We start from the raw sequence: 11,760 nt of genomic DNA on the forward strand, positions 1-11,760 counted from the left end.
GAAGTGTCCATGCCAAGCAGCTGGCATTGAAGTGATCGACCGAGAATTCTTTCAAGCAACTCCGCTGACGTCGTCTTGTGTTCCAGATCGGCCTTGAGGATTGGACCAATGACATCGACAGGGCGCAATTGTCGCTGATCGCTGACTGGAGCAATGTCTCAACCGCCACCATCAGCGTGAATGTCTCCTATTCATCGAGATCTCCAGGAACAAGATACTCTACTAAATCGCCTGCAAGAAGGGTCGCATTTTTCAGACATCAGCGTGAAGACGACCTGGGATTTTTTACGACCTGCAATCTCACATGCACGTCGCGCATTTGCGACATCATCTTACCTTCTTCATCCGCCGATTCACGATACCATCAAGGACGACTAAAGTCACGACAACACTCACAACATCACGAACAATGGCCGCAACAAGACGCTCTGCACGCATCAGCGCACAATCTACGCCCAAGCTGGAATCCCCCACCCAGACTGCGCCCAAAACTAATGGCCGGAAACGCAAGGCACCACCAGCTAAAGACGGAGCTGAAGCGCCCTCGACACCACCAAGGAAGCGCGCGCAAGGCAACCCGACAACTCCGGCAGCAGCCCTCCCGCCGCTGACACCGACTCCTACTGCAGCAGGACTTTTCGACGAGTCTGGAAACTCTACCAGGAAGCCTCGCAGCGCGACCGTCACGCGCCTTGCGAACCCGAAGCTGACAAATGCGCCGCTGTTGTCACCAGAGACGTCACGGCTTGTCGCATCGCGGGATATAGAAACCGTGTCGCCAACCAAGGCGCCGCAGGTCAGGACGACAACTGAGAACTTGCTTCAAGAGGCATGCGACTACCTCGTCAAGGTTGACGGGCGCATGAAGCCGCTGATCGAGAACCACCACTGTCGAGTCTTTTCACCAGAGGGGTTGGCAGAGGAGATTGATCCATTCGAGAGTCTCTCGAGTGGAATCATCAGCCAGCAAGTATCAGGAGCAGCGGCCAAGTCAATCAAGGCGAAATTCATTGCCTTGTTCGAGGAACAGCCCGACTCGCGATTCCCGCACCCATCTCAGGTTGCCGCCAAATCGATCGAGGAGCTTCGCACAGCAGGTCTTTCGCAGCGCAAAGCCGAGTATATAAAAGGCCTCGCTGAGAAGTTTGCCAGTGGAGAGCTAAGTGCTCGGATGCTTCATGATGCCTCGGACGAGGAGGTTATGGAGAAGCTGATCGCCGTCCGCGGCCTCGGCAAATGGTCCGTCGAGATGTTCGCTTGCTTTGGGCTTAAAAGAATGGACGTCTTCTCGCTCGGCGATCTGGGGGTTCAGCGAGGCATGGCCGCCTTTGTCGGTCGTGATGTTGCCAAACTCAAGTCCAAGGGCGGCAAGTGGAAGTACATGTCTGAGCAGGACATGATCGAGCTGTCTGACAAGTTTGCACCGTATCGGAGCCTCTTCATGTGGTACATGTGGCGAGTTGAGGAGACAGACATCAGCACGATGGAATAGCTTCCCTTTGCCCCTGGTTGCTGGGCCAGCTTTTGTTGTTGCTTGTATGCTGTTTACTGCGTAGGCAAATGATCTCCTGAATGATGATGCGTCTTGACGGATCCGTTCCGATGCCCATCCTCTGGTAGCGTCGAGTGGTGATGTAATGTCACAGAGCTCATCAATAGTGTATGAATGATTGGCGCAAACCGACTATCGAATCCATAGGCGCCTGATGATCTTCAGGAGTCGTTCTCCCAACCTCGTCGGCTCATCCAAGCTCGAAGCGCAGGATATGCAATCAATGGCAATTATTTCGGGACAGGGACGTGATTGAAGGACCTGCTCGATTCGTCATCGACGATCTGCTCTGGGATGAGCCCGCTTTCATGGCATCGCTCCCAAACGGCGTTGAAATAGGTTACGCCACACAACGACCAAGAGACGCCTTTGCCGAGCGACCAACCCGCAGGAAAGGACATGGATATATCAGATCAGGTGCATGGATACGTGGTCAAGCTTCAGCTGGTTTGCTCCGACAAGAGGTCTTGGCAGCTCGACGGCTAAAGCTGTCTTGTGCAGCGAAAACCTTGATAACCAACCCCCCCCATTCGCCTGCATCGCCAGCTCGCTGCAAACCTGGCATGGTGGAATCTGAAAGCGGGAAGTGGGAGGCTGCTTGGCGAGGGACGACAGGTCATGAGCGGCCTCAGACTGCTGCACGCCAGGCCGCGGCAACTTGATGGACTGGATCAAATGTGGAGTTGGAACAACCTAACCTACGCGTCAGGGGGCGGCGGGACGGAATGGAGGAGGCTTGCGCCGCAGGCTTGTGATGGCGGACGATCCAACCAAGTAATGGGGACAAGCCCCAAGCTCACACGCATACCGGCGGCGAGCAAGACGATGACATTCAAACCGTCGAGTGGCCAGCGAATTGACTTTTTTAGCCCTTGCGGACGGGATGTGAGACTTGAAACTCTTTCTCATACTTGTGAGAGAAAATGGCCGAGGGCACATGCGCCCGCTTCCCTGTGTTGCTCTGATGATAGATTCCTCTCCAGGTGCTGGTTGTAATCGTGATTCTCCCGGCTAATTCTTCAAAGATGCTCAAGAGGGAGAAGATGGATGATAAGCTTTGTGGCCCTTGCAGCCGGGGAGAGAAGGCCAGGGGCGAATTTGATCCAGGGGTGGTGCGAAAAGGGGGTACCTGTAGCAGCATCTATCCGCGGCATATTCCCAGTCTGGTAAATGATGGTTATCCACCGCAAGACAGAATTTTTGGCCTTGATCTTGGTCTTGGCTTTGCGGGCACGGCTGCTCTCGAACTCCGAGATCCCTTGTGTGATCGAAGCATCAGCCAAGACTCACATTGGAAGGACATGATGGGCGAGAAGAGATACTGTAACCCTGGCCAGGATGCCACCGGCTTTCTTCACTTCCCGAGGCGCGTAGGGAATAGATACCGATAAAGTATCAGGGGAAATAAGGATTCGGTTCCCAGATGAAAAGGCAAGGGATAGAAAAAGGAGGACATTTGGTGTCTTTTTTGGTCTGCGGGAGTCAATAAAGAGGAGAACAAGGACGATACCCGCTCGGAGGTTCCGGAGGCCCCGGAGGGCAGTCGGTCGAGTGTGTTGCTTCGTATCGAACTGTCTCCATCAAAAGGTCAATGGTGTCCATGCATGTGTGTGAATCCCATGCCCGGCACGTCCAACTCTCGATGCACCACAGAGCAGGCCCTTGAAGGCCTGGACTCCCGCTGCCATTGAACAACGCAATCTTTTGTGTTAGCATCTTGGCCATTTCTTGGACACAAGTGCCCTCTAATAGTAAAGCTTGCACTAGCAGGCCGCGCAGCCGTGGCCTAGATGCAGAGACAAGACCGAGCGAGGTTTAGCCTTTGTGCCATGGAAGGATCATGACGTTTTGGTGCCAGAAGTGAGGTGAAACGAGGTCTGTTGAGGATTAGTTACGGCTGTATGGCAATGCTTGCTTGCCGACGCGTGGACCGTCGCGGCGCGGATATGGACGAAACAAGACGGATGGAAGCAAATTGGTCCTGGCCAGGGGCGTCGTTGAAAGAGTGGTGCATTAATCGCCTCAGTCGCCAGGTGTTAGTGTGTACTTTCGGTGGCCTCCCGCCCAAGGTGACAATCGGCGATGACGTTGCCAGCCAGCAAGTGTCTTGCTAACACCTCTGCGGATTACCTCCGGGGATAACCCCTTGCTAGCCTGAACAGAAAGCGGACCTCCCCAGCAGCATCAACAGCTGAAATGGGGAGCAAATCTCGCCTGAGTGGGAGGACACGATGGAGATCGGAGTCAAGGAGAGCTGGGCTCGAGTTTGTGCCTGATCTGGAAGATGCCGGCCCGGGAGCATACGATATCGAGCTTGTAGTTGATGAGAGAATTCTCGACCGCAGATGAAAGTCGATGGGAAACAATTGTATCCCCTGCGAGATCAGGTTGTTCAAAGCCAGCCACATTCCGCTAGAGGGAAAGATAGCTGCTACCACACCAGCAGGACGGCGGGCGTGGCTGCAACGGTTGGAGAGACCTGATTAACCCCACTCGTTGTCAAAAGGTCAGGCAAGTATTGATACGCATTGGCAGATGCAAGCGATGTTGATTGTTGTTGTAATCATGGTTGCTGTTGGCCGAGCAGTGTTGCAACCGCGTTGTCACCCATCCATTCATTGCTGCATCAAGCGTCGCTCGCTTGCCTGTGGTGCGTGGCCCGCCTGTGCCCAGCGCCAGACAGAGCAAGGTTTGAGAAGCGGTCACCTCAAGGCAAAACTCAATGGATCGATGGATGGATGAGTAAATCGAACCTGGTGGTGAGTGACTCGAGCGGCCATCCATTGACAATGGGGCCGTGGGTGGCTTGTCTTTGATCCATTTAGCGGAAATGAGTGGATGGCATGGAGCTGGAGCAGTGTCCCCGAAGAACAAGCCGCATTTCTCGCACCTGGCCTTGCCCCCGTCACACCCGTTCGCACCTCGCGCTGGCCTCCTGCTGTAATGGATCCATCCCGATGTCCAATGGACCCGTCCATCGCCCTGGACGGACCGCCCTGAACAGGCACTGGCTCCTTTTTTGGCGTGTCTGAGTGCCCCTGGGCCCCATGGCTCTAAACTGGCCTGTTGGTGCCCTGCTTTGACATTTCAGTGGGTGGATGGGATGGGGCCACCCCTGCTATCCCGGCCTATCCCTCCCCATTTCTTCCATGCAGGCGACGCCAGGTTCCCACCGTGTGGGAGCTCGCTCTCATCTTGCAGTGGTCGTCCATCTCTCATCTCGTCCAATCTCTCTTCTCCTCCTCCTTCTTTCTCCTGTTGTCGACCTCTTCCTTCCCTCTCTCTTGTCGTCGTCTCGTCTCGTCCACTTTTTCTCTTCACGCCGCTCGTTTTCGTCAGGCCTTTTGCGACTTCCCGTCTCAAGAATCGCCCGACTTTATCTAAACTACCTACCTAATTCTGAGGAGGAATTCTTCTGCTGATCAGCATCCCGTCCATCCCAGTCGTTCACCGAGAAACCACCCAAGAATACTAAAGGAAACACATACAACAAGAAAGAAAATCAAGGAAATACAGGATCTAGTCCCGTTACAAATTAGGTACGTACAAGCAATCCATCATCGCTTGGCCGACCCGACTGTGCTGCACGCCGAGGCGCGTAGTATGCGTATGCGTTTTATCAGTGCTTTGACACCTCGGGCGTCTCGTCTCGCCTTTGGTTTTCCTTCCCCTTCGCCTGCCCCAAACAAAACCTCATCTTTCTTCCTCCCACACCTCGTCGTCACTGTCCTTCGCTTGGCCATTTCTTCCTTCCGCATTGGCTTGCTCACGTCTTGCCTCCCTATCCCATCCTTTACTTCGCCTTCTCACACGTCTTGCGCATAGGTTGGTTGTCCTCGGATCTCCCCATATCCTCACTCCCCAAAAGGGGGACATCGCCACCCTACCGAAGCACCCTCAACACTCGAGATATTCGCCGTGTCTACCAGTGCGATCATCTTTTACGCCTGATCTACCCCGAGGCCGCTGGATATGATTTAGACGTTACGGACTCACCCCACGATCCATCCACGTTCACGCTATATCCCCGTTGCCAGCATTTTCGATCTATCTCGAACTCGGATACTAATTTGTGCTTCCTTCTAGGCCATCATGCATTCTATGAAGCTCCTCTCCGCCATTGCGGCTCTTGGTGTCACCGCCGTCTCTGGTACGCCGTCTTAGAATTCGCAGTCGGCGCGTGTACTAATATTGCCCAACAACAGGCGCTGCCACCTGCACCAAGGATGTCAAGGTCACCGAGCCTACTCCCGCGATCGACTGCAAGGTCATTGATGCCAACCTTATCATCGACAAGTCCGTTGCTGGCGAGGTCGTCATTACCGGCCCCGAGGAGATTACTGGCGACTTCATTGCCAATGATGCCTCTAAGATCATCTCCCTGTCGAGCAGTTCCATCACCACCATCGGCGGCAAGCTTTCCCTCGAATCCCTCGAGGCTCTCCAGACTCTTCAGATGGACGCTCTGACCGACGTCGGCGAGCTCAGCTTCATCACTCTTCCCCGTCTCGGCACGCTCGTTTTCGGTACCAAGGGCGTTACTAAGATCAGCTCCATCCGAATCAGCGACACCTACCTCAGCGATCTGAGCGGTCTCAGTGTCGCCGCCGTCGATAGCTTCCAGATTGACAACAACAGGAAGATCACCTCCTTCAACTCGGATCTTGTCAATGTTACCAAGGAGCTCCTTATCTTTGACAACGGCAACAACATGGACATCACCATGAACAAGCTCGAGCTCGCTGCCGAGGTCCAGATCTCCAACGCCAAGAACTTCGAGGTTCCCGCCCTTGAGCGCGTTACCAAGAGTCTTAAGTTCACTAGCAACCCTGAGCTGAAGTCTCTGACCTTCCCCAACCTCACCAAGGTCTCCGAGACCATCTCTTTTGTCGACATGAACAAGCTCACCAACATCTCCTTCCCCGTCCTCGAGACCATTGGTGGAGGTCTTGCCATTGAGAACAACACCAAGCTCCTGGCCATTGACGACTTCCCCAAGCTTAAGACTGTTTATGGCGGTATCAGCCTCCGTGGTAACTTTGAGAAGTAAGATTTTGTTCTAGGCTCGCTTGTTTTGTATTTGCTAACATGAAGTCTTTAGGGTCGAGCTCCCCAAGCTTGATACCGTCAGCGGCACAGTTGTTGTCACCTCCACCACCGATATCAAGGAGTTCTGCCAGTTCTTCAAGGATCTCAAGGATGACGGCAAGATCGAGGGCAAGGAGAACTGCACCTGGAACAACCCCGAGGCTAACGAGGGCGGCAACGGTGGCGAGAGCGACACCAAGTCCGGCTCCAGCTCTGATAGCAAGGATGAGGAGGATGCTGCTGGCATCCTCAACGTTAACATGGCCTCTCTGGCCGTTGTTGGTCTTTTCGCTGTTGCTCAGCTGCTGTAAGGAGGAGATAGACGAGGCAAAATGGTTCGGTTTTTGGCGTCGTCCCCTGTTCTCATGTTCTTGTTTTTTCTCCAACATATTGTGTTTTGTCATCCTTCGTGAGGCACAAGATGTCTTTCGCGGGGGCAGCAAGTGCGTGCAAAGGATAACCCGTTAGAGCTTAATAATCGACTGTACTTGGACTGAACCTCCTCAATTCGTGTGCGTGCCATCTTTTACTCTCTGGAACCAACTCAGCCATGTTGGTATGTGATATCTCAAAGCTTGCTTCTATCCACACTTTCTAAGTGGCATTTCTTTTTGAATTGGGCCTTGTGGATTAAGCAAGAGAGACTGTTGAACATTGACCGTTATGAGTGGTAAGGGAGATGTTAGTCTCGGTTTGGCCCTGAGCACTATGCGCATCTGCATACCTACCTTACCTACCTACGCAAGTAGGTAGTTTGACTATCCGCCAACACTAGCAGATAGGCCAATTATTATCTAAACACAGTCCTGACACATGGCCCATTTTCTCACATCATTGTTGATTCGCTCATTTCAAGACAAAAAAGCCTTTGGGTATCATATTATGCACGCCACTGTTGAACCAAGTCCAAAACGCAACTCTATCCCAACGCCCATTCAGCAAAACCATCCAGGCCAAGTTTCATGCGCCATGCCTAATCGTACAACCCCTTCTCGAACTTTTCGGTGCTGAAGAATTTGGGGACAATGGCATTACCGTTAAATACGCGCCCATCTAATTCGTTCACAGCCTGTAACGTGTTAGCTGATTGGTGGTGAGTGATTTGAGGAATTGTCGAATTACCCTGAGCGCAGAAACCTGGTTCGTAAACTTGATAAACACCTTCCTGCTGCCCTGATCGATATATAGCCTCTCAACACGCCCGTACTGTGTCATGTTAGCTTCAATGCCATCTTGAGACTGGTGATAATGTTTGGTACCTTTTCTCCACACTCTTCTCCAATCTCTTGTCCCAGGCCTTCAGCAATTTCTTCTTCGAGATTGGTCATATTCTCGAGCATATTGTGCAACACAATCACGTCACTCATGAGACCAAACTTGCCCGTATCCTCTACCTTGCGCTTGCCGCCAATGATCTTGCCCTTGCCACCAGGTTCCGCCCAACCACCACCATCGGCGTCGGCTTTCTTTCGTCGCTTCTCGACTTGAACACGGAGAGGATTGACGATACCCGATTCATCGGCGCCAAGGCCGGTGCCCTTTGTCCAGCCATACTTGCTCATGAGGCGATGAGCAAAACCCGCTTGTCCTGGTCGGCTTGATCGAGGTGGAGGGTCGCGTTCGAGATCATCAACCGTAGAACCGCCGCCGAGGGCTGGAGGTGGAGAGTATGCGTCTTCTTCACCTTCATCCTTGGGCGCTTCAGGCTGCGTATATCGTACGGGGGCGCGAGATATGGTAGCCGGGTTGGAGGCCGGAGGGGGCGATGGTGGTGGAGCTGATTGAGAAGTCTGTCCTTGAGACATGGCTAACCGGCGCGCAAAGGCGTCATCTCCTGTCGCATCGTCTGGCGGAGGAGCTGGGGGAGATCGCGGGGGAGGGGGAACAGCGGCGTAGGATGCAGGCGGTGCGAATTGAGCTGTAGTTGGGTTAGGCAGGGGGGCAATAGGTCTGCTGTCTTGGTCGAACTTACTAGACGCAACATGTCTCGCATCCTCTTCATCATCTGAAAGGTCGCTCTCGTCGCGCTTCCTCCGATGTCTGTACAGTAGAGCTTTCCATTCTCTGACCTCCATCACCTTTTCGTCGCTGTGCAAGTACTCTTCCACATTTGTTGGTCGCGTAGGGTCGTAAATGTCATCCCAATTAGTTTCGATCTCAGCCTGTTGTTGCCGCTTCTTCTTCTTTTTGCGCCCTCCGCGCTGGCGCTTCTCGCCTGTTCCATATAGCCACTCATCTTCTTCTGTCGCTGCCCAGTCTGCAAGAGTGCTTTTTGGTTGCGCAGGAGCTGGAGGGGCGGATGGGGCTGTCGTTTTAGGGGCTGCAGGTTTGGGGAACGTAGTCTTTGGTTTCGCTTGCTTCGCCTGCGGCCGACGAATGGGCTGGAATCGGAGGGCTGGATCGATAGCCTTTTTAACAGTATTTTCGGAAGAATTGTTATCTGATTGGTTGTAACGAACGGGCGCCGATGAGATGGTAGTTGAGGCGGAAGATGCGTCTTGAGGGTCGAGGAGGTTTTCGTAAAGCGACAGCCCTCCACGAGGTGGCGGCGGCGGCGGAGGAGCTGCCATGATGTTGAGGCTGGAGGCGATGTGTCCCTTTAGAAGACAGTAGATATCTTGTACGGGAAACACGACTTTCGCCGAATGCCTTTGGTAGCGCACAAGTTTACCGGGATGCCGCACCTATACTGTAAGTAGTTGGTGAGAATGAAGGAAGTTGACCGGGAAGCTATTCATTGTCGCGCAGTTGCGCGTGCCTGGTAAAGCTGTGGCTGAAAAGACTAATGCGCCACATAAGGCGGAAGCTTACCGCAAGCTGCACCTGCAGCTGGGGCAGGCACAACTGGGGCTGCTGGAGGCTGCAACTGCCCCTCCATCCCGCCTGAGAATTGGACCCCGCCAACCTGACCTCACGGAACCTTAGGTGCCTGTAGCTTCCACTGCGCAGACGGTGACTGACCGGCCTGAGATTCTTTGTTGTTTACGCCCGATTTCAGCCTTCAAGGTTGGTTCTTCTTTCTTCATCCCCCTTCCTTCTTCAGCTCTATACGCGTCGGCTTTCTTCATAACAAGTAGCCATCGCAATCCCTCAATTCACCATCGTGACAAAATTTCTCTACCGTCCAGTCCTAGCGCCAGCCTAGACTGCCGCCTGAGAAAATCGTCACCGTTCCAGGTTCCTATCACCGCTCGCCCCCCACTATTCCGACCTTCCTCCTCCATCTCGCGATCGAACAAACACATTCAGCTTGCCTACCGTCCGCCATGGCTGATCTCGCAAGCCGTATCACGAACCCCAACGAAGCGGCCACTGATGCGCCTGCCGAGGCCGCCCCTGCTGCTACCGCCGCCGCCGATGAGGCTGGCCAGACCGATGGCACCGTCGAGCAACTCGGTGGCTCTGGCCTCCAGGAGCCTGAATGGGACGTCGAGGTCTCCTTGAGCGAGCTTCAGGACAATGAGGCTACGCCTTTTCACTCCGCCACCACTTGGCAGGATCTCGGACTGTTCGTCGCTACAAACTCCGTCATGCAACCACCGCTAACACCTTCATTCCCAGCCCCGAGGACATTCTCAAGGGCCTCCTCTCCCTGAACTTCCTGAAGCCTTCCAAGGTCCAGGGCAAGTCCCTACCTCTGATGCTCAGCAACCCCCCACGAAACATGCTGGCACAGTCCCAGTCTGGTACCGGCAAGACGGCTGCTTTCGTCACTGCGATATTGTCGCGCGTCGACTTCAGCAGGCCTGAGCAGCCCCAGGCCCTTGCTCTTGCGCCCAGTCGTGAGCTCGCCCGTCAGATCGAGGGTGTCATCAATGCGATCGGCCGTTTCATCCAGAACCTCAAGGTTGCTGCCGCCATTCCTGGAGCCCTACCCCGTGGCGAACCAGTCCGAGCTAGTGTCATCGTTGGAACGCCGGGTACGGTCATGGACATCATCCGGCGCAGACAACTGGATGTCTCTCAGCTTCGGGTTCTTGTGCTGGACGAGGCCGACAACATGCTGGATCAGCAGGGACTTGGCGATCAGTGCTTGAGAGTCAAGAAGTAAGCTTTGTTTTGATATGCGGCTGGTTACACGAGTACTGACGAGATGTGTAGCATGCTGCCCAAGGACATCCAGGTCCTCCTCTTTTCCGCCACATTCCCCGAGAATGTCATGAAATATGCCGGCAAGTTTGCGCCCAACGCTCACAGCCTCAAGCTGCAGCGTAGCGAGCTCACTGTCAAGGGCATCTCTCAGATGTTCATTGACTGCCCTGATAATGACATCAAATACGATATTCTCTGTAAGCTTTACGGTCTGATGACCATCGGCCAGTCCGTCATTTTCGTCAAGGTGAGTAGCAATCATATAATCACTTTCCACAATCGTTAACGCAGTCATAGACTCGAGAGAGCGCCAACGAGATTCAGCGACGTATGACCGCGGATGGTCACAAGGTCTCTGCCCTTCACGCTGCTTTCGATGGCTCTGAGCGAGACGAGCTTCTGGCCAAGTTCCGCCAGGGAGAGAACAAAGTTCTCATCACCACCAATGTCTTGGCCCGTGGTATCGACGTTTCCAGTGTCTCCATGGTCATCAACTACGACATCCCCATGAAGGGACGAGGTGATAGCGAGCCTGATGCTGAGACCTACCTGCACCGTATCGGCCGAACTGGTCGATTTGGACGTGTTGGTGTCAGTATTAGCTTCGTCTACGACAAGAAGAGTTTCGATGCGTTGAGCCAGATCGCTGCCAACTATGGCATCGACCTGGTCAAGCTGGACACTGACGACTGGGATGAGGCCGAGGATCGAGTCAAGGAAGTCATCAAGAAGAACAGAGCACAGGCTTCCTACGCACCCAGTGCGACTGAGCCCAAGGCGGCTCCCGCGGCTAGCTAGGAGCCTGCGCCTGCCTGGGAGTGGCCCGCGTTGGGAGTTCGCTACAAAATGGGATACAATGGAATGAATCCTGACGTCAAAGTTCATAACGGCTGAATCACGATGGAAGGGTTCAAAACGAGTCGAGCCGAGGCGAAATGATTCGCAATGGGATGTAACAAGCAACCATCTACATTTCTTGAGCTGCTAGCAACGAACTATGGGGAGTGAAAATGTCCCTGATGACGATG

General features: G+C 53.9%; 4 protein-coding genes across 4 annotated transcripts; 3 read left to right on the forward strand and 1 right to left on the reverse strand.

Annotated features, from left to right (window-relative positions):
- Positions 1 to 304: 304 nt before the first annotated feature.
- NCS54_00711100 (Hypothetical protein) lies at positions 305 to 1,492 on the forward strand (the record flags this gene model as incomplete). The annotated part of the gene is made up of 1 exon (XM_053152545.1): positions 305 to 1,492. One exon carries the CDS (start codon positions 305 to 307, stop codon positions 1,490 to 1,492), a length of 1,188 nt encoding a protein of 395 aa, XP_053008520.1.
- A 4,152-nt stretch (positions 1,493 to 5,644) lies between these two features.
- On the forward strand, positions 5,645 to 6,951 carry NCS54_00711200 (Hypothetical protein; the record flags this gene model as incomplete). The annotated part of the gene is made up of 3 exons (XM_053152546.1): positions 5,645 to 5,702; positions 5,758 to 6,598; positions 6,654 to 6,951. 3 exons carry the CDS (start codon positions 5,645 to 5,647, stop codon positions 6,949 to 6,951), a joined length of 1,197 nt encoding a protein of 398 aa, XP_053008521.1.
- A 662-nt stretch (positions 6,952 to 7,613) lies between these two features.
- NCS54_00711300 (Hypothetical protein) lies at positions 7,614 to 9,210 on the reverse strand (the record flags this gene model as incomplete). The annotated part of the gene is made up of 4 exons (XM_053152547.1): positions 7,614 to 7,709; positions 7,763 to 7,846; positions 7,900 to 8,558; positions 8,613 to 9,210. The coding sequence occupies 4 exons, from the start codon at positions 9,208 to 9,210 to the stop codon at positions 7,614 to 7,616; spliced, it is 1,437 nt and encodes a 478-aa protein (XP_053008522.1).
- A 696-nt stretch (positions 9,211 to 9,906) lies between these two features.
- Positions 9,907 to 11,530, forward strand: NCS54_00711400 (Hypothetical protein; the record flags this gene model as incomplete). Its single annotated transcript, XM_053152548.1, has 4 exons — positions 9,907 to 10,148; positions 10,202 to 10,687; positions 10,742 to 10,979; positions 11,030 to 11,530. The coding sequence occupies 4 exons, from the start codon at positions 9,907 to 9,909 to the stop codon at positions 11,528 to 11,530; spliced, it is 1,467 nt and encodes a 488-aa protein (XP_053008523.1).
- Between the last annotated feature and the right edge of the window lie 230 nt (positions 11,531 to 11,760).

The sequence above is a fragment of the Fusarium falciforme genome, chromosome 5, assembly GCF_026873545.1.
Source record: "Fusarium falciforme chromosome 5, complete sequence".
Classification (NCBI taxonomy): Eukaryota; Fungi; Ascomycota; class Sordariomycetes; order Hypocreales; family Nectriaceae; genus Fusarium; species Fusarium falciforme.